This window comes from Orcinus orca, chromosome 10, assembly GCF_937001465.1.
Source record: "Orcinus orca chromosome 10, mOrcOrc1.1, whole genome shotgun sequence".
Classification (NCBI taxonomy): Eukaryota; Metazoa; Chordata; class Mammalia; order Artiodactyla; family Delphinidae; genus Orcinus; species Orcinus orca.
In genome coordinates, this window is record NC_064568.1 from 98,755,642 (window position 1) to 98,777,951 (window position 22,310).

At 36.4% G+C, this 22,310-nt stretch overlaps 1 protein-coding gene across 1 annotated transcript in view; it reads left to right on the plus strand.

Moving 5' to 3' along the window:
• LOC101272296 (uncharacterized) overlaps positions 1-22,310 on the plus strand; it is a gene marked incomplete at its 5' end in the record, with an annotated part of 197,820 nt that overhangs the window by 3,652 nt on the left and 171,858 nt on the right. The window contains 3 exon segments of the mRNA XM_049716165.1: positions 11,063-11,149; positions 12,560-12,628; positions 15,581-15,775. Of these exon segments, the coding sequence (XP_049572122.1) occupies positions 11,063-11,149; positions 12,560-12,628; positions 15,581-15,775 (351 nt within the window).

Below are 22,310 nucleotides of genomic sequence, written 5' to 3' on the forward strand. Positions count from 1 at the left end.
AGGTAGGGGTTATACCACCTCCATTCTGGAACATAATCAACATTAAAAAAGTTATTTGATGAATCTCTACCTAAACCCACCCTGCTCACCTGCCTTTGGGAGAGCCTCAAAAAAAATTCAACTGCAAATGAGATGTGCAATTTTATGGTCTATGAACAAGGAGTAATATTTGAAATCCCTGAATTTAGAAACTGTTAGGTATTGTAGAACACAGTGTTTCTTGCTAATACAATAAAAAAGAACATTTATATCATCTGCCAATGTGATGACTTAAGTAACATAGAGTAACTACATTTTTCCCCACAATATTATTACAATGAGCACAAATTCTCATCCTATAAGTAAATATCAAACACATTTCCACCTTTTTCATCCTATAAGTAAGTATCCAATACACTCCTACCTTTTAGATGCTTTAAAAAAAAAAGTAATGGTAAGTAATGGCAGAATACCAATGCTACTTTACTTACCCAAATTATTTCACAGAAATGTAAAATCGTTGGATAGATAGCGATTTAAATTATGAAGGAAATGTCTAGGAGAGGGATTTTCTGACAACAAACTTTGGAATAAAAAGACTTCAAATTTGTGATGGATTGAGCCCCTTAGTAGAGGAAAAATGTGATTGAAATGAATACACACTGATCTTTAGGAACAAGCAAAATAAGGAACTACTGAGTGGTCTGATTTTAAGATCACTTGGAGGGTACCCTCAAATCCCTCCCGAACACTCCAGTGTTAAAGCATTCTTAGAAGCTTATTTGTCTAAAGGTTCCCCAGAGAAATGGCAGTGTGCTACAGAGCTGACACTGTACGTTGGTATCAGTCATTTTTACAAGGTGTGAATGAGAAAAAACACAATGAAAGTCTCAGTCCTTCCTGCTTCCCCGCCAGGTCTCTTCCACACGCTCTGCCTCTGCTCTTCCCTTCTAAAGAAAGTCGCCTAGGCTCTGCTCAAGACCTTCTTTCCATTCCTATTGCCTTTAATTTGTAGGTAGACGCTTAGCAAAAGCATTCAATCCCCTGTTTTGTAAATTTCAGGAGGAATAACTTACCTGTGATGATTTTTGGCCACACGTCCTCTGCTCCATCTTGCCCGGAACTCAGACTGCTTCTCTGATCCCAGCTCATCCACTTCGCTCACTGCCAGCCATGGCCTGGCCTGATGATGATTAGCCTGATGACGAAGGGAAATTCAGAATTATAGCACTTGAAAAGGGAGAGCAACAGAGAACCGACAACTAATTAGAGTTTCAAAAGACAGAGGAATTGACTTAGGTTCTAAACATAACAAGGGCTTGAGGGCTGGGTAGGTCTAAAGGGTGTATTTAATAGTCTGAATATATAACATAGTGGCACTAAAAGTAGTGAATGACTGAATTCTAAATGACAGTAAAATGAAACATGGGACAGATGTGAGAAGGAGCCATGGAAAGGCTTTAGATAAGAAGAAATAAATAATTATGGAAGTGCATAGTAAAACAGTTCAAATGATGGTGAGTGATTTAACTGCACTTCGGAAGTTTTTTCCTTTTAATCTCTAATTTTCAGAGGTTATTTCAAGTGTTCTTTCCATCCTTGCTTCCCTCACCGAAAATCCTAGGGGAGAGCGTTTGATTGACCACGCTTAGGCCACTTGCCAGCTCCTTGGCTTTGTCACAGGTAGGGGAAGTAGGTTCTGTCAGCTCTTCCTGGCTTCTGTCATTGGAGACAGGAATCTGGAGTTACTGAACCATCAAGACTATACACACTGGGAACTAGGAAATTGTGATGCTATTAGGGAGGGGAAATGGATGCACGACAGCAAAACAAATCAACCAGACACACATCTGATAAATGTTCCGTACAGTTCCTCAGTCTTGGACTATTTCCTGATCATATCCTATTGTTCATAACATCAGTACAATTAAAAAATGGAAGTGGTATATGTGTGATTAGTTGGATATAAAATTTATACAATATTTTGCTTAGGAGTTATATATATAATCCCAAAATACTTTATGTATTTCTCCATTTCCTCTTCCTCATTTACTGAAAACATATTGCTTAAACATCTATTTCCCAAGCACTATGTTAGATACAGGAGATGCAAAAGTGAACACAACAGACATGGTCGTTCTCTGTGTCATGAAGCATGTTACACCAGCAAAGTCACACTGAGGGCAACTCTTGAGATTTTAGTTGATTAATCCAGATTAAACAGGCACTCTTAAAAAAGCAATGTTTTCTCATTCAAGATTTTTACATCAATTTCATAAATAACATTTCTCAGATTGAATGACTCTAGAAGTATGGGTAAATCAGGAAAAAATGTGTGTGTGTGTGTGTGTGTGTGTGTACCATATGAACATAACTGTGATCTCAGTTTAGTTGATTAAACTGTGTTCAGCCTAGGACTGAGCATGTCTGAGGATTTGTGGTTTAAAGTGGCCTAAAATGAACATAACTTTTTAGTGAAAAAAAACTATAAAAATTTAGGTTTTCTGATGCTTCAGTGATGTGGTCAGTATTTTAGCAGCTGCACAAAATTTTTTTTTTTTTTTTAAAACCTAGTTCCCTTTAAATATTGGGTGACATTTACAAAAATACTTCCTGGCCATCAGAATAAGTTACACTGATGCAGTGAAATTCCATATTCAATTTAAACTTTGCTAAGCTCTCTTTACCTGCAGTCTGACTGGTTCATTTGTTGTATTTCCATTTTGAAAAAAGACTAAGAATGTTCCTGGCAAAGGACTAATTCTAAGGAAAGAGACAGACACATGATCTTGATATCATTCGAAGACTCAGGGCCAGAGAAGAAAACTAGTTTTGAGTACAGTCTAGTGTTTGCCAATCATATTGTCCCATGGTGTAATCCTCAGGCATTTATTCCTGGGTCTTGGGGAGAGGGGTTTGGAATAAAAACTGGGATCTCTGTCAGTCGCTGTGGACCTAGGAGCTCTACCTGCTAACCTGTGTGACATGGAGGGAAGCCATGTGGGTAGAGATGACGTGTATCCCTCCAGTTGGCATGGCCAATGGAACGTGGGATGGACAGAGGCGTGAGTTCAAGGTTTGATCAGAACCTGAGAAGATGTTGGATAGAACTTGGGATAACCTATAATGGGTACCAGCAGGAATCAGTATTGGAAGTGACAGTGGTCACCTGAGGTGGCCCAGCAGCAGCTGTGGGATTGACAGGAAGTGCTTTCCCTGCTGCTTTGTGGGGTGGAGGTGCCACCACTGATTTCATGATGGATGTGGTCTGAAGACCACAGTGTAGAAACCTTGACAGCAGGCAGCAAAGCGGAAGCCTCAGCCTTAGAGAAAGAAAATGGCAGATGTTCCAAAAGAAGCTGAGAGGAATGAGTTTCAGCGTCTGTGATCAAAGGACTTAGATTCTCTCCAAAGAAATGAGGGGTGGTTTGAATTAAGGGTAGGAGATCATAATAGTTGTGCCTGAGCTAGAGAAATCCTAAATTAGGGTTGTAATCGTGACCCTAAATCTGTCTTCAGATTGGTGTGGCCATTAGAAATACACATGCACAAAAATTTATAATAAAAATGACATGTAAGGGTACATGTTAAGTGCATAATTCAAATTGTCAGAGAATTGTTTTTCCCCCTAGTGCACGTAGCCTAGATTATTTCAGTAGTGATATTGTATAAAACTGTTTATATTGTTCTCATTTGCCCCTTAAGATGGAAAAAGGGTGTTATATGAAATACATAGTACATTTAAAAATACTTTTTGATTTGGGACATTTCAAATATTATTAAGAAAAAGAAATATATAGGAAAATCATTTGCTTTAGGTTTATGAACTGACCTGGATTTGTGTTTTAAGATACTGTTTGGCTCCTAAGTGATTTGAACCTCTTTCATTGACTTGGAAGCCTAAAAATATACACTCAGGAAAGCGTCCTTCCTACAGAAATATTTATGTAGATACAAGATGGGTGAAATATTTGGTCAGTTTATACAAATCAATTTAAGTTTACTGTCGTACCCCACCCCCTCCTTTTTTTTCCCCAAATGGAGTACCAGAGTTCTAGAATAATATTTGTCCCATTGGGAAAGGAGCATTTTAATCAAATATTTGAGTTTTGGGAATTTCAACAGGATAAGAAAAGTTTAATTAGTTTTCTTCTCAGAAGGAACTGCCCACCTCCAGGTAATCACACAGATTTGCCCAGGAAATCAGCAGAATGTCTATTGATGTTGTCTTTTCCTGTTTCTGTTAATGCTAAAATTGAAACCATGGGTAACAGTTTACCAGCTGTTGAGCGCAGTCATTTTTCTTTCTTTCTTTTTTTTTTTTTAAAATATTTATTTATTTATTTATTTTGGCTGCCCTGGGTGTTAGCTGCGGCACGTGGGATCTTCGTTGCAGCATGTGGGCTTCTTAGTTGCGGCATGCATGCGGGATCCCGTTCCCCAACCAGGGATTGAACCCAGGCCCCCTGCATTGGGAGCACGGAGTCTTACCCACTGGACCACCAGGGAAGTCCCGAGCGCAGTCATTTTTCTATCTTCTCTTCAAATTTTTGTGAAACCCCCAATGTATGACTCTTTGTAAAATAATATTTTATAAAATCTGTCATAAGTCGTTGGGGAAAGAATTTTTATAAGAATTATTTTAATATTCAGAGATACTACTTTATGATTCCAGTTCATTGATGATAGATTCATACGTTGAAACCACTGGATTTGTTTATGTGCCAGTAAAATTTATGTACCTTCAAAATAAAAATGTGAGCACAGGAATCTGTATAGTGGTAAAAAGTGTGGTTAAGAATCTTAGAATCATAGAAATGCTAGAAGTAGAGATCATATAGCTGATATTGCAGAAGTCCAATGAGTCTCCTAATATAAACAGCTACACAGTAAAAGAACTGAGAGAAAGACTTGTTTTCTGATACATTAGTGATGCAATCAGTCTCTCAGCAGTTGGACAGGTTACTAAATTGTTTACCTATGCCTCCTAAATATTTGGTGAAATTTTCATTTCTTTTCACATCTTTATTGGAGTGTAATTGCTTTACATTGTTGTGTTAGTTTCTGCTGTATAACAAAGTGAATCAGCTATACATATACTTATATCCCCATATCCCCTCCCTCTTGCGTCTCCCTCCCACCCTGCCTATCCCACCCCTCTAGGTGGGTGAAATTTTCTAAAAGATTTTTTTTTTTGCTTCCAGAATAAGTTGCACTATATCAATGAAATTCTGCATAATTTCAAAGTTTACAAGGCCACCATGTTGACTGGAGTTCAATAGTTGCATTTCCATTTTAAGAACAATTTTACTAGAAAAGTTTCTTATGATCTTACATAAACTTTTCATGACCTTATACATGTTTTTAGCATACGTTCGTTAATCCTTAATCTCCAAAAAATTCCATTTAGAGTTTCTTTCAAATATTTTTTGTTTTCTATTAAAGAGATTTAATAGAAAATAAGATTTTCCTTAGCCTTCATCAGATTGATTGACCAAAAACCTTATAAAAAAAGACCCATGGGAAGACCTGAACCCTTTGCTTTATGAGATAGAGTTTAGTTGTCTATAAGTTACCAGATTTTTAAAGAGAAAGTATTATTAATCAATATTGTTTAAACTAAATCTAATAATCCAATATATTGATTGCTTTCATACTGAAGTGTGCTACAGTGTGCTGAAAATATTACTACCTGAATGAACCCTTAAGTACAATACATGAATATAAGTAATCATAGATGCAGGGGGGAAGACATAGTTATTAAATGAATGAGGGCACAATCAGAAATATTAGGGGGTGACTGATGTCTAATATCAGGTGCTTCCTAATTGAAAGGCAGTATTCTAAACTGTATACATAAATCTGTGGACAAGTAGGACAATGGTGCCTGGCTTCAACTAGAAAGAAAAAAACACACCTACTTTGGTATTGCTTTTGTAGGACTTTTAAATATGCATAAAAAACAATATATTTATACTTAACCTTTGAATTATCATTATTACTTAAGTAATGGAAAGATCTTCCTGTTTAGAAGTTAGGTGCTTAGGGACCAGCTTTAACTCCAAGGATTTGAGGTCCGGAGGAACACATGATGCATTAATGCCTTGGGGTGCGTCAGATGAGCCCTGCAGCAATTATGCACTCCACAGCACTCCAGTGGTTTGAAAGTTAAAATGCCTGGTAATTTACCATGAGGGAGGGCCTTAGGGGAAGAAAGAATATGGCTCAATTAATTAGTACTTGTTAGCAAACTTCGACTATTACCCTATTTAGGTTTTCAAATCACTGATATCTCAAATACCCACAAGATTTGGAAAAGAAGTAAGAATAAGCAGTGGAGAAAGCTAATTTGTCCAACAGAGCACCAGTTTTTGAATATAGTGTGAGCAGTGGAGCCATTTTCACAGGTTAGCCTTTCTATAAAGAAGAAAACGGAACTGGTATCCATTTGCTGTTTTTAACTCTGTGGTTAAAACCTCATGCCTTTCCGTTTGAGTTTCTGGGTAAGGTGAATACTCTTGATGACTACCTAGGGATTCCTATGAAAATCTAATAGAAATAAATTAATTTTGAGAGTTATCTGGAGCTTTATGATGGGTGTTGGTTTTCTATTTAATCACTATATCTCCTAAGTGGCTATTGTAGGTATTTACAAAAATTAATGATTCTTAAAGATTATCTGGTTGTTTTCAGGGTATTATTCAAATACTTTGCAAATTATTGTCTTTGTTCTAAAGGCTTTTCAGTCAAATCTCTCATGCATTCATGGTATGGAAACATTGCCTTCAAATAATATTTACACAAAATATAATTATTTTCAATACTTTTAGCTCATGTTCCCCCTTATTTCTGTTCTAATTGCTTTGACTAAGATTTCTAAGAGAATATTGGGTAATAATATTGATAGTGGACATCTAAGTCATAGTTAGAGTTTCCATCATTAGGTTTTTTTTTATTTTGGTTTGTTTGGGTTTTGTTGTAGTTTTGTTTTGATACTTAGTATAATAAATTTTGGTTTAAGGTAATTGTCATATTAAAAAGTAGCCTTGTATCTTTTGTTGCCATTAATTTAAAAAATGTTTGTAAATCAATCTTATAAAAATAGTATTTGAGTGGATTTAGTAAGATAGAGCATGTTTGAGTTTGACATAGTTCCCACTAACTTGCCGTTTATTACAACCTCTTGATTTCCACATTTCTGTTTCATACACATATATAAAGTGCCTGAACATTTAAACCTGAGACCTTGGTATTAGATTTTCAAAGTGGGGAAAGCAGAAAGTTTTCCCAAATTTATTTATAAAGTTCATGGGAATCAAATTTAATTATAGATCTCTAGGCTTCATGCCTTTAAAAGGAATAATGTTCAGGAGAATATCCTAGTTTGTAAAATTTTCGTGCACGGCTGTAATCGTAGAATGTAACTTGTTTAGTTATTTAGTTTACATGCAGGCCTTGTGTTTATTTAACTTACAGAATATTATAAAAAACATGATGATTGGTGATAAAAAGCTGAGTTGAAGCAGGTGGAGTCACAGGAAGAGGACAAGAATGGAACCAATAAACCAATCCAAAAATGGATAGAGGCATTCAGAGCTTCTCTCTCTGGAGCTAATGGGGCTGATTTGAAAGGAAGTGGTTGCCTCGTTGAGTAAAGATGCTTCCCATGATTCACACTAACCTTCCTCTGGTGGGCAATTTCATTCTCACTATTATAGCCCCCAAGGAACTGCATGGGTGCACACTGGAGGATTTCCTGACCAAAGTTCACGTACGGTGTAATTTAAGTAAAAGCCCTGATTACATTCCATGCTGCTCTGAGTTAAAGGGTAGGAAAACCTGATATCTGTGGAAGGGCAGAGGCAAGTACATGCGCCTTCCTCCCCCAGTCAGTAAAAATAGCCCAAGAAATGCACTAAGTGAGGCCGATTCTAAACATTGAACAGCTAATTCTAGGAAGTTAGAAACAAAAGTAGAGTATTGAGAGTATAAAGACCAATTTACTGATTTATTAATTTATGTATCATGCCCAATTGCTTCAATGTAGAACCATAGATATATGTATATATGCAATTGTCAGATTATTCATCTGAATGTAACAGGCAGTTAAATGTCGGCCATATTAAAACCTGTTGTATGTATGTTGCTAAATGCCCTACTTTGAATTTCTCAGTGGGTCTGTTAATTTTCCTGTGAGATGATTTTAGATATATCCAAAAGCATATTCTGAATGATTAGGGCACTTTTAGGAATTTATCCTATGAGTAACCTACCTTCTGGTAATATATACCCTCTCCTAAAACCATCTCACTTTATTAAATCTTGACCTATCCAACGAAACACAAGCAAAGGAACTATTGTTAAGATGAAGTCTGTAGTTTCCAAACTGCTCATAGGTTCCACGTGCTTTCCCATCTTAAACTCTGCCTACTATATTCAGGTTATTGGCCCATCAAGGCAAGATACAACAATAGAAAGGAAGAATTATTTTAATATTTAATAATAGTAGGTTCTTATTTGATTCATAAGCTGATTTATGTTATAGCAAGAAATTGGCAAAATAGTAATGTTATAAATAATAAATTATAAATATTACATTACCACTTCACTATCTCAGTAGTGCTGAGAACATCGTGATTTAATCCTGCATGTCATTCCTAGTTTGAAACAAAGGTATATGCGAGAGATGCAGCCCCACCCCTCCCTGGGATGCCAAATCATCTTTATCTGGCTCCTTTTTTCCCCCACGTCATGTAGTACCATCTCATAAACTGTAAAATATCCATGGAAGGATTTGGGTATTACAAAAAGTTTCCAAAAAAGGTTTATCTAACGAATGAATTCAGATAATAGTATGAGTACCTCTGTGTGCCAGGCACAATTCTAGGCACAGAGATTATGTTTTTACCCTCATGGAGCTTGTATTTTAGAGTAAGAGACAGACGACAGCAAGTATAATAATGCATATGTAAAACGATACACAAGGAACTGTAAAATGTAGTATAAAATACAAATACATTGTAAAAATATATGAATCCTCTAAATACATAATGTTATAGAATTTGAGGATTTTTAAAGAGAATCAGTGGATTGCCTCTTTGCTCAAGATCCCTTATAATTCTTTACTTGTAAAATGCTATTTGCCATATCCCAGAATGCAAAGTAGAAAATAAATCACTCCAGGAGTGGCGTTTATAACTTACATGTGTGTCTCAACCCACACTGAATGTAGAAGGCACACTTTGCATAGATTTTGAAACCGTATGGAGACCTTGAAGGGGCCCATCTTCCAGCTGAGTGGGGAAGCCTCAAGCCCTGAGGGGAGGTAGCGTCTGGAAGGCTCCCGGTGTGCAGGCCTCCTCTCACTCAGCTGGGCAAGACCCTCATTTCTCAACTGACAACAGGGATGAAAATGGTCTGAGAACCTACAAGCCAAATCAGCTTCTCCAGACCTGTGGTTAAAAATGACTTAACTTTGTTTATTCTCCAAGGACTTGATTCACTTGCCATTGTTTATTAATAAGTCATTTCAGTAGACAGAGGATTGGAGTTTTGTATTGGATCGGAGGAGTTTCCAGGATATGGGCACCAATAGTTGACTGATGCTGCCATGGCAATGTAATAAGGAATACACCACTATTTTTGCTTTAGTAAAGGTGAATTATTTTGCCAGCATATGAAAGGGTATACTTAGAGTATCACAGTGCTTTGTGTTAAAGGGGAAAAAAACAACAATTACTGTGAAGGGGGTAGAATTACTGTGTTATTGCAGTACATAAGACTTTGATTACACACTGCCAAGATTCATATCGGCCTAGTAGTTGTTGACAGATAAAGTAACAAAAATGAAACATTTATTTTTTCTTTATTGAGATCTCAAGGGAAAGCAGATTTTCAGTTCTTACTACATTGATAGAACAGAGACTGACAGCAGAAATGTGCCGGTCCAGAAATATAAATTTTAAGCCTAGGTTTGTATCAAAATTCCATTTAGTCTTGGAGCTGCTGTTGGGATTATTTTTGATCTTAAAACAAATATATTATGGGATATCACAGTATACTTGGTATGTACAATATTAAGCCTTCCCTGTGGGCAATACTTTCAAAATTATTGTTGTTTTCAGTTGACGAAGCTTTATTTCTTTTGCAATGTTTGAGGCAACTTGAGTTATCGTCAGAGTAGGTGACATTTTACCGAATGCAAATTACTAGCAACAGACTGCTATACATTTCAGTCTGCAGGAAGTATGAAACTAGATTTGGAAAATTGATAACAGATCTTTTTTCTCTATTACAAAGTCATATTTGATGCTACAGTTTTGTTATCGACATAAGGACAAAAGTAAGTGGGAAATGTGAAGTGAGAATTTTGGGTTTGTGTCGTTGAGATTGTTGATGTCTTGGATAAAATTTTCTGGCTAAATCATTTGTACCTTTCCTTCATGTTACTTAAGTTGACATAACAAAAGAGACCTGTGAACAGGCCCCTTATACTTTCCTTCCTTCCTTCCCTCCCTCCCTCCTTCCCTTCCTCCCTCCCTCCCTTTCTTCTTTCTTTTATTCCTTCATCCCTCCCTCCTCCCTCTCTCTTTCTCCTTTCTTTTTACTCAGCTAGCAATTGTGGAAATTTTGCTATAGTTTCTCATAATTACGATGTTATTAAGTTGACTGGAATTCTGGACACAATGACACGATATACTTTGTGAATTATATACAAGTGGGTAAATAGAGTCATCAGTGAACTCTAAACATCATTATAATCCAGTGGTGTCCATTTCTTGAGTATATCCTAGAAACAATTTGATTAAAATTTCAAATTATTCTTCTAAAGTCTACATTTGAAAATTTCCCCATTAATTTTTTTAGCAACAGACAGATAGCATGAACTTGTTTCTTGAATTACCTTTTCTGACCTTTTGCAAGATGATAATTACAAAAAAAGGGAAGCCTGGAAGACTTGTAAAAAATTAAGCTTATAAAGTAGTTAAAATGGCCCTTCTGTGCTGGTGTCGATTTCAGAATTAACATTTTGGTTCATGTGCTTCTAATAATCACTGACCCTTACTTCATGTACTTTCCACAGGAAATGAATACAGCAGAAATTACTTTGACCCACTGACGGATGAGGAAATATACCCAAGGCAGTATGGGATGGAGGTCAGCGGAGAGGGTGAGCAAGAATTAAGTATGTAATTTTTGTGTCAGAATATTCTTTTCCATTCATGAAAATGAGGTGACAAAGATCACACATGCAGTTCCATTTAGATTTTGCAGCTTACAATTTAAATGGTAAGTTTTAACCACTAACAACATGACAGGCAGCGAAGATAATTTTTGATCAAGGACAGGAAGCTGGTCAGATAGAGAAGCAGGACTTGGCTTTCATTTGATGCTGCTCTAAGCAGTTTGCTGCCATTCTGAGGCCTGTGTTATGCATACGAGGAGCATTATCACTTTACAAATGCCATCTCAGCTCTTCAAGTTTAAAATGAGCATTCTTCAATAAAATTCATCCAGCATGTGAGATTTCCATACCCAGAGACTATTGAATTCTTTCATTGAAGACATGGAACCACCATCTAAGTTCTGAACCACAGAGGTGCAGTGATACGATGGTTTCCTCTTCTCTAATGTCGATTCTAGGTGTGGTTGTAAGATAACAATTTAAAATTGCTCCTTGTGGGCCTACCACCATGCATATTTGGTAGTTTACAAAGCACTCTAGGGTTTACAGAGGTTATTGAGGTAGTGACAGTGACAAATATTACTTAGAGTCATTTGCAACCCAGAAGATCATATTTCACCATGGGGCTCCAGACATTGTATCAGCCTCTCCATGGGAGGAACATGTCTGATGTATGTATGGGATGAGAACATGTTTGAGGTATGTGTGTTTGTATCTGTGTTCTAATTGTATGACTGGAGTGGTCATCCAACTTGGCATAATTTATATTCGGCTCTATCCAATGGTAGGACATCCACATAATGACCCTTTAAACCCTTTTCTAGAACCATGTTCTTATGATTATTATTATTATTTTTTTGGTAGTGACATGACCTTGTTGCTTTACCCTTGTAAAAGAGTACAGTAGTTCTTACATTCGCTATTATATTGCAGTGGCACATATAAAAGAATCTAAGAACACCTAAATTTGTTGTTTCTGTAGTAAAAGATATATATAGAGAGTAGCTAGTGCAAAACAGTCATTCATTTTGATCAGATGCTTATATATTCTATGATTTGAGAAACTATAATGGCTTATTCTGAAATGATTCTTGTGTAATAGATGTCATAATCCATTGAATATGAGATCCTTTTTATTGGAGAAGTATCACATTACAAGTGCCCTGCAACATGCATTTTAAAAATCATTGTTCCAATTATCACTGATATACAAAAGGGTTTTTTTGTTTGCTTTTTTTAGAGCAAGACAGCATATTGAACAGAATTTGAGTCTATGACCTATAAAATAACTAAATAACCATGATGATCAATAATTTCTTTCTAATTACATTGCATGTCTATAAACTAACTGATGAGAAAGTTATCATAAATATGTTCTTTTAGCACCCCTACAAGTTGATAATAGAATTCTCTATGATCGATTAACAGAGCTCTTTCATGAGAATGGGCAAGGAGGATCCCAAGGTAAGAGACCAATTATTTCCAGTCTTTTATATTAACATTAGTCGTACATTAATTGAGATGGTTTCATGCAAATGCTAGCCTGGTTTTTCTAACTATAACCATTAATTGATGACCTATGTAAAGTTTTGATGGCTGCAAATATTTAATACAGCTAACGTTGGGGGGAGGAATTAATTATGGCCCAATTTCCTATAATTACATAGAATTTATAATCCTAAACAGCAAAAATGATTTAACAGACTTGCTATTGGAGGATCCTACCATGTCATATGGTATGTTTGGATTCACTAGTTTATGAGGCTATATGCCATTCTTTTTAAAGACTGTTTCTTAGGTTGTAAACAAATTCTTTGAGGTGAAAAAAGACAAATAGTATAGTGTTTTCAGTCTTAGCATGAGAATTCATACTTGTGAATGTTAGGCTCCTTAGGTAAGAAATTCTTATGTGTATTAATCTAGGAACTTAAAGGTAATCCTTTAAAACCTAAATTTCAAATTCTTAGTTTAATACATATAAATTCATGCCAGAACCACACTGGAGTTTTTACCAAAACATTAAGTGCAAGTTTCTGTATATACGTGATTTCAAATTCACAAGGAATAATTCTATTAAGTTTTTTTCTCAGTATGTGTTTAGTTTTTCTCAATCATTTTTTCTCACTTATTCAAATAACTCCTTATGGTACTTATGAGGAGAAGGCACTGATTATAGTTGTCTTCTAATAGTTACGGTTATTATTTCTATTGAATTTATGCTTAGACTTCACCATTTGCTATGTGACCTTGGGCCAATTTCTTAACCTTTCCTTGCTATTTCTGCCAAATGGACATATAATACCTGCCACAATGGTGTAATTATGGGGATTAAATTATTAATTATTACATCAGCAGAGATGATAAGCACATACATAGAATGATGAAGATACTGACGATTGATGCTGATGATAAAAAAATTAAGCATTTCTTGAGTGCCTACTGGGTACCTGGCACAGTCCTAAGCACTGTTCTAAATAAGGTAAATATTGACTTATTTAAACATCATAGCAGCCCTAAAGGTTAGGTCTCATTTTTGATCCCCATTTACAGAATAGTACCCCCTAAAAATTTTATTTCCACCTAGATTCACCACCCCTTTAGTTCTTTGCTATTAGTTTGTGTAGCCAATTTTTTATTTCTTTTTGTCTTTATGAACGAAGCAAATTTGTTTCTCAAGGCAGCTTGGGCCCTCATTCTGAGGGATCCTAATTCAGATGATGTATTAGGCAGGATTCTCCAGAGAAGCAGAATCCAATAAAACCAACAGAAAGAGAGAGAGATCTGTTTTAAAATTTGGTTCTCATCTTTGTGGGAGCTGGCAACTCTGAAGTCCTTAGGGCAGACTGGCAGGCTGATTCAGGGAAGAGTAATATGAAGTTCAGGAAGGAGCTGAATTTTGCAGGGCAACAGGATGGAAACTCAGGTAAGCGTTAATGTTGCACTCTTGAGACTGAAGGTCACAGGGCAAGCCAGTAGGCCAAGAACTCGGACTGGATTTTCTCTGTTGCAGTCTTGAGACCAAATTCCTTCTGTTTGGGGAAACAGTCTTTGCTCTTAACGCTTTCAACTGATTGGATGAGGCCCACCCACATTATGAAGAGTAATCTGCTTTTCTTGAAGTCTACTGATTTAAATGATAATCACAATATTACCTTCATGGCAACATCTAGATGGTTTTTAATCAAATAACTGGACACCATTGCCAGCCAAGCTGATATATAAAATTAAGCATCACAAATGGTTATTTTAAATCAGTCAGGCCTCTATATTTTTAGTATAATGTCTGAGTCAGCAAATATACATTGAATACCTTTTTTTTGTGTGCTAGACATTGAGTAAGGCACTTATGTACCTAACATGTCCCTTCCATATGACAACTCGTTGCAGCTTGGAGCCCTTGAAACCACCAGTTTGCACAGGTAGCATTTACAGGTAGCATCTAATAGGTCTTCCAGTATCATTTATGAGCTCACAAGAGTTTTATGGCATTTATAGAATAGTCAGGAACTTCACCATGTATTTCATAGAGGAGGATATAACCGAGACCTAGAAAGTTTAAAGACGTATACAAGGCAATACAGTGTACAGTGAGCAAAGAAGGAAGACCAGCAGTTCTCTGTATACTGCACCCTGCATTTCCCTCCAGAAAAGAGGCTCTCTTCCATTGGTTAAAAATGTCAAGGTTCTTGTTAAAATCCTAACATTGAAGGCATGGAAAATTCCATATTTTACCTGCCAGTATTTTTTTAGAGACTGGAAGAGAGAGGATTACTTTATATTTACAGCATGCATCTAGCTAGATGAGTAGACACATTTTGTAGATGATACTGATTTCAGATGCTAGAGAGAGAAGTGAAGTACACTACCATTTATATACGTGCTGGCATTTCTATGCAAATAAACAAGGCAGGCCAAATAAAGTCCCTCTGTGTGTACAGAGCTCAGGAACTGTTCTCAGGGATCCTAACTCGGGAAATGAACCCAAGAGCTCTGGCTTCTCCTAAAGCCATTCATCTCCCAAGCTGGTTTCAGCAAAACAGCAAGTACATGGTAAGATGTTGAAGTAAACAGCATGTAATACCAATGCACGGAAAAGCGCAGTATCTACACTTCAAGATGTATTTGGTAAGAGGGAAAAAGACATTAAAGCACAGCTGTACGCTGCTCACTTTGGGAATATGGCAGGATGGACAAAGTTTGTTGGCAGGTAGTTAGTTTTTAATCTTAAAACCTGGGCTTTACTGATTTCCCAGCACATTAAGCATAAATAGTTCGCTAAAGTGTTGATGATGAAAAAATGAAACTTGATCCCATGTAAGAAAAAAGGTGGTTAAATTACTGTGTGTTTAGTGACACACGTTATGTTAAAGTGACAAAGAGCGAGTGGAATTCATGTGATCTTCTTGGGGTAAACAGATGAGAGCATCGTGGAGGAGACTTTGTGTTCTGAAGAGCTGGTGAGTTCTGGTAAGATTCTTGGACTCTACAAAGAGGACGGTGAAGCCACCTCTGCTTACAGTGAGGAGACTGAAAGATACGCCCAGAAAGACATAATTCTGCCTGGAAGTTCTTCACTGGAACAGGTCAGCACTAAAATCTATATCAAGAAATGTAAAATAATCTCGCTTTTTAAAATAACAAGTTGAAATGTTGGTCCTGCACATCGTCTCCTGATTTTACTTAGCAGCACACCCCTTCCTGGCTTGATCCACGACTTTGAGACTTTCCCCTTGTTTTTCATATACATTTTACCACGCAGAGCTTATACTGTCTTACCAATATCAGTCCTAGCCCTTACACCACTTAGTTTCACTTCACCTTTTAAAATTTCATGTTAGAGTGATAATTTCTAGCATATGATAAAGTATCTATAGTAAAACCTGAAACCAGCATAAACTTACTTGGATAAAATTAAGAAATGACTTGGACCCATTTGCATAAACACCATATAAATATGTGAATAATCTCATGTTTATGAAGTCACCATTAAGGGACTTAGTTTGTGCAGTGTTGTAACTAGTTCCAACAAGGGAATCTTTAGCCTGTGGATTGTGTTGGCTTCAGAGAGATCCTTTTTGTTTCCTGCACCTATAGTTTATATTTATGTGGAACGTAATATCATATGCTCTGGTTTACCAAAGAGGGGAAAAATATTTTTTCTATGTAGTCACCTTATCCATCTTAAATAAAAATACAAGAATCCCACAAGTCTAGGGGTGTGTGTGTGTGTGTGTGTGTGTGTGTGTGTGTGTAGTTTTTTGTGAAATGTAAGCTGATTTAGGATAAAAAGGAAAAAAGTATATTATCAAGTGAGGAAGACTGTTCTCAGTGATGTCTTTTATAATATCAGGTCACAAGTGGAAATATTTTCCACTTCAGAATTGTGGGGAAATTATTTTGTTTTGGGGGGGTATTCCCTAATTTGGAGTGTGAAAATTCCATAACAGAGTTTATTTTTTTCATTTGTGCCTCTTATATCTGAATATCTTGGACACATTAAGGTTAAATCTATTTTGAGCTTTCTTAAGTAAATGACCCTAATTAACAAGGACAGTCTTTCCTAACATAGGCACTACTCCTGTAGTGGGTTGAATTGTGTCCTCCCAAACTGCCTAATCCCTGGTAGCTGTGACTATGAACTTATTTGGAAGTAGGGTCTCTGCAGATGTCATTTAACTAAAGATCTCTAGATGAAATCATCCTGACTTTAGATAATTGGACCCTAAATCCAATGACCAGTGTCCTTAGTAGAGAAAGGAGAGAGAGATTTGAGCATCTGAGTCACAGACACACATAGTGCGGAAGCCATGTGAAGACAGAGGCAGAGATGGAGTGATGCATCTGTAGGAAAAGGAACACCAAGGACTGCCACAGTCACAGAAGATAGAAGAGAGGCACAGAGTGGATCGTTCCCTAGAGCCTCACAAAGGAACCAACCCGGACAGCAGACCTCTCACACCAGAACTGTGAAACCATAAATTTCTGTTGTTTGAAGTCACAGAGCTTGTGATAATTTGTTACTGCAGAAGTAGGCAACAAATGCTGCTGCAAGGGTGGAGGATCCCATGAGCAAGATTACACCACCTCGTGGCTATTTTAACAATGTTTTGTATCTTTATCAAGACAGGGCTCTCAAAAGACACTGAGGTGAAAACAAATGCATGGCTCTGTCTTTGCATATAACCCTTTTTAAATGATTATTTTCAGATGTATGTTCTGCTCCATTAACAGTTCCACATTTCCGTTTATTTAACTTTTTTTTGTACCACGTGGTGCCATTGTATGTATTTCAATTTACCATCATGCTTTAAAGAACAGCACATGGATTCCTTTAGGATATGTAGCTTGTGGATTTTATATCCTCATCCTGTAAAGGGTAAGCTGAGGAGTGGAAAGCTTACCTGCTGTGCCCCTTGAGCTTGGTTTCTGCATCTGTAAATGGGTGGAAGCGAGATCTGCTTCAGGGCATTGTTAGCAGGATGAGATGAGCTAGCGGTCAAGAATCCAGCACAAAATAGGTGCTCATTAAACGGCGGGGCACTAGAGAGAGAAAATATTCTATGGCCCCTTCTCAGGCCAATGCTCATCATGTTCTCAGCCTCACCGTGTCAGGAAGTTCTCTGAACACCCAAGTCAGCATTCTATGTGGGAAAAAGCTTCAGATCTGGTATTAGAGCTCGTGGCTTCTCCTTGGTTTGGATATTTATGTGAACTTGAACCTCTATATAAAATAGGGCTGAAAAATTTGAGCCTCTTCTGGTTGTGGTGGAGATTAATGAGATGTGTGCAAGTGCCTGGTAGTAAATGTTTTCCTTTTCTCATGAGTCATTTTATATACTTGTTGAGACTGTTACCTATTCTTACTTTTTGTTGCTATTGTAATGGTGAACTGGCACTTAGAAAAAGTCAAAGCTTTTAAATGGAGATGGGGGCTGATCCCAGATGTGGTGAGTGCTGCTGGGTAAATTCCTTCTCTTAAACTATTTATCTATACCTATTAATTTATATGAGGACTGGGTTGGTTGCTTCTTGCCCCAAATTATAGGGCCTTGTTGCGGTGGTGCATACAAAAGAATCTAGATCACAAAAAGATATTAAAGGAATTTACTAAGAGGTTACCATGTGGACTGGTCTGTTAAAGGGATTACTACATGAAATCCCATCAGACATAGAGATCCTGACACTCCATATGCATCTTGGAGGGGACAAAAAAAAGAAACAAGAAAAAAATTGTGCAGAATGAGAGAACTCTCTTAGTAAACTCTGTGACACCTTGGGGCCCCAAGCACACCTATTGTGGGACCACTTTTTTCCTCTCCAAACAGAACAAGACACAGAGAGATGAAGAATTTGCCTTCTCACTTTGCAAAAGCATTGTGTGTGCTTGTGTGTGTGTGTGTGTGTGTGTGTGTGTGTGTAGGTGTTGGCGGGTGTGTCACAGAGCCCAGCTGGACCAGCATCACTTCCCTCCCATGATTCTGATGTGAAACTGATGAGAAAATCACTCATGGAGTCTACCTTTAGTTAGCGGGATGTGACACTGATGTCAGTAATGCCACAATCACACCTGAAACAATAGGGAGCGTCATCCTAGGTAAGTCACCCTGGTTTAGCTCTCTTAGGTGAGCTTAGGTAAGTTACTCACTGAGGACCTCCAGAAGTACTTGGAGGAGAACTTTGCATTTGGCTGAGGTCTCATGATGAAGGTGGGAGCCCGTGAAATCTGGTGACTAATGGGACTGCTTGTTATTCCACACTAATCAGTCCACATGAGGTAGGCTGGTCCTGCAACCGAGTCAGAAGGATGCTACTGTTGACATTTCTAGTACAAGGCAATTGAGACAGCAGGGCACCTCAGGGCATGATGAGATTATGAGGGATAGCACCAAAGAGCAGTGTTGGACTGCAGGGGACACACACTCTTGGGGTCAATTAGAAGATCACATTTCCAGGGTCATGCAAATGATAAAATATTATTTTTTATTGTTACCATAGGGCAATTTAGTGGCTTAAGTATATAAAGCTACTTTAGAAATATTTGGGCTGACTTTTTATATCCCACTGATATTGGAAAACTGTGGAAAAGACATTATGAAATGACTCAGCTCTGAGAAATTATCCAGTCAGGAATAAAACTAATCAATTAAGTGCATAGTTATAACAGATTTAATCACAGAGGAAATCCAAGGAAACAGTAATACATTGTCTTTCAAATAAACATTGAATTGGAAATAAAATAATTTAATTTTCCTTTTTAGCATCAGGAGGCAGTGTTTTCCTGGACATTTCTTAATATGTATTGTATGTGATGTACCTGTCCCTAATCAGTTACATGTAACTAGGTTTTCCTCTGAATTTTAAATATAAACATTCCATAATTTAGCTTATTCAGTTAAGAAACCATGTTTTAAGGACTTTTTAAAATGACTCGTGTAGTATCTGATGGTAGTCAGGGAAAATTATTTTATGTTTTCATCTTGATTGTAACAATAAAGTAAAGCATTTAGAGTAGTGGTGGATTAGGCGTGTTAGCCTGAATTAAGCGTCTTCCAGGGAAGCATTCTGAAAAGCTTGCCAGTGTGTATTGGCAGCTAATGCTACTTTTCTAAATTCTTTAAAACTGCCTGGCATTTGGCAATGGGTGTGAATGAAATATGACTGTATGTGTGAGTGACACTCAAGTCTGAAGTCTGATTCTTGAATATGAGAGACAATGTAAAAATGCAAAATCTATAATAAAATCTCTATACATAAAAGATGCATTTCATATGATACTTTAACACATTAGCCAGTGTATTTTTTTCTGTAAGCCAGAAACATATATTCTGCTCTGTGGTTAGTATAGGAAACTTTTTGGAGGGAAAATGGATTTTTAAAAATCACTGTAGTCATTTACACGAGCTAAACTTCTATTTTTTTACTTAACCAACATAGTAGCTCATCTATCATTGCTTAAATACTACATTAAATATAAGTTAATATATAACGAATATTATAAGGTGGAAGAGAAGAGAACAAACTACTTCATAGTGAAAAAAAAAGCAATAGTGATTTTCCATATGTTACTTCAAAGGAAATGACAATGACATTGTCATTTTTATAGTTTGTAAGTGTCTGTGACATTCAATGCCTTTTCTAACGTAAGCGGGAAAAATGCCATATTATTATAAATGTGAAAAGTGGTTCTAAAGAGTAGAAATATAATTTTACAAACTAAAAGGCTCATGGAATCCTTTTCAGTTTTAACAGTCGGTTAAGCCTATACAAGAAAAATTTACTATGTAATTTACGGCACTCAAATTTCTCATTATTTTGCCTCCATTTTATTTATTTACCTTTTAAGTCCTCCTTGGTTGCTTGACATACATTCTGAACATCCCAGAATGTTCAGGAAATGAAATGGTGCAGATGGAGGCGTTCTTGCCAAGGCTGACTGGCATTTAAGGAGAGACAGGTTACCATCTAGAATGAATAAACACATTTTAGTAATGTTATCTTTGCTCTGAAAACCTAATCCAATCACAATCGTTTATTGTTCATTTTGGCCAGAGATATTCTTACCTATAGTAAAACAACTGAACATTTCTGAAACAAAGATATTGATGAAAGCATTTCTTGTTTGTTTGTTTTAAAGCAAAGCATGTTACTTTTTATATAGTAACTGTTAAAAATTTTACCATATTGAGAATGCCACACTGAACATGATTTTATTGTGTATAGTTTTGAAACAAAACAGCCACATCAGATTAACAGGTGATTTAATAATTCCACCCTCTTTGACCAATTATTCCCATTCCCTTATAGATATGTTCTTGTATAACCCAACTTCCTTCAGAAACTCAGCCATCAATTTTACACCAGCAAATGAAAATCTGTGTTGAATAAGAAGTGAGAATACTACATGGTTTTCAAGAGAAAGGAACTCCCATATTTAATATTAAACACTTATATTAGTACTTAAATAAATAAGATACTTATGCTTTATTCCATGAGCTCACTTACAGAAGGGCCACATCTTTTTTATTTTCAACACCAAACACAGGACCTGGCAGGAAACAAATTCTACCCCCATTAAATGCTTTTTGATGAATGAATGAATGAATAAATGCTACAGATAACTGGCTGGGCAAAATTATCATGGATACTACTGACATATAAATATGCCTTGATATGAATTTTCTCTAATACAGTTCTAATGTCATTATGTGGAGTGTTATGATTTGGTATTTCCATGCATATCATCTAAATTACTTTTAAGATATTTGTGTTGTAGAGTAGAGAAAAAGGCTGTTTATTTTTTCCAGATTTATTGAGGTATAATTGACAAATAAAACTGTAATATATTTAGAGTGTAAAACATGATTTGGTAAACATCTGTGTTTTTGTTTTTGTAAGAATCCTTAAGATCTACTCTCTTAGCAAATATATAAATATTTGTAAAACACAGTATTAATAATTGTAGTCACCATGCTGTACATTAGATCTTCAGAACTTATTCAACTTATAACTGAAAGTTTGTAACTTTGATTAGAATCTCCCAGTTTCTCTTACCTTCTACTCCTGGCAACCATCATTCTACTGTTTCTATGAGTTCTACTTTTTTTTTTTTTTAAAGATTCCACACATAAGTGATACAATACAGTATTTGTCTTTTTCTGTCTGTTTTATTTCACTTATCATAAAATTCCCAACAAATTAGTTATAGAAGGAATGCACCTCAATATAATAAAGCCATCTGTGACAAGCCCACAGTGAACATCATACTCAATGGTAAAAAGCTGAAAGCTTTTCCTCTAAGATCAAGAATGAGACAAAGATGCCCACTCTAACCACTTCTATTCAACATGGTACTGGAAGTTCTAGCTAGAGCAATTAGATAAGAAAAATAAAAGGCATCCAAATCAGAAAAAAAGGCTCTTTAATAATATAATAGCTAACATCCACTGCATACCTACTGATACTATTCTAAGAACTTTGCATAATTTAACCTCACAGTTGCCTTAAGAAGGTAGTGTTATTGTCTCCATTTTATAGAAGAGCAACCTGAGACACAGAGAGGCTGAGTAACTTGGGAAACGTTCTACAACTAATAAGTTGCTGAGCCAGGATTCAAACTTAAACAGTCTTAACCATCACACTATACTGT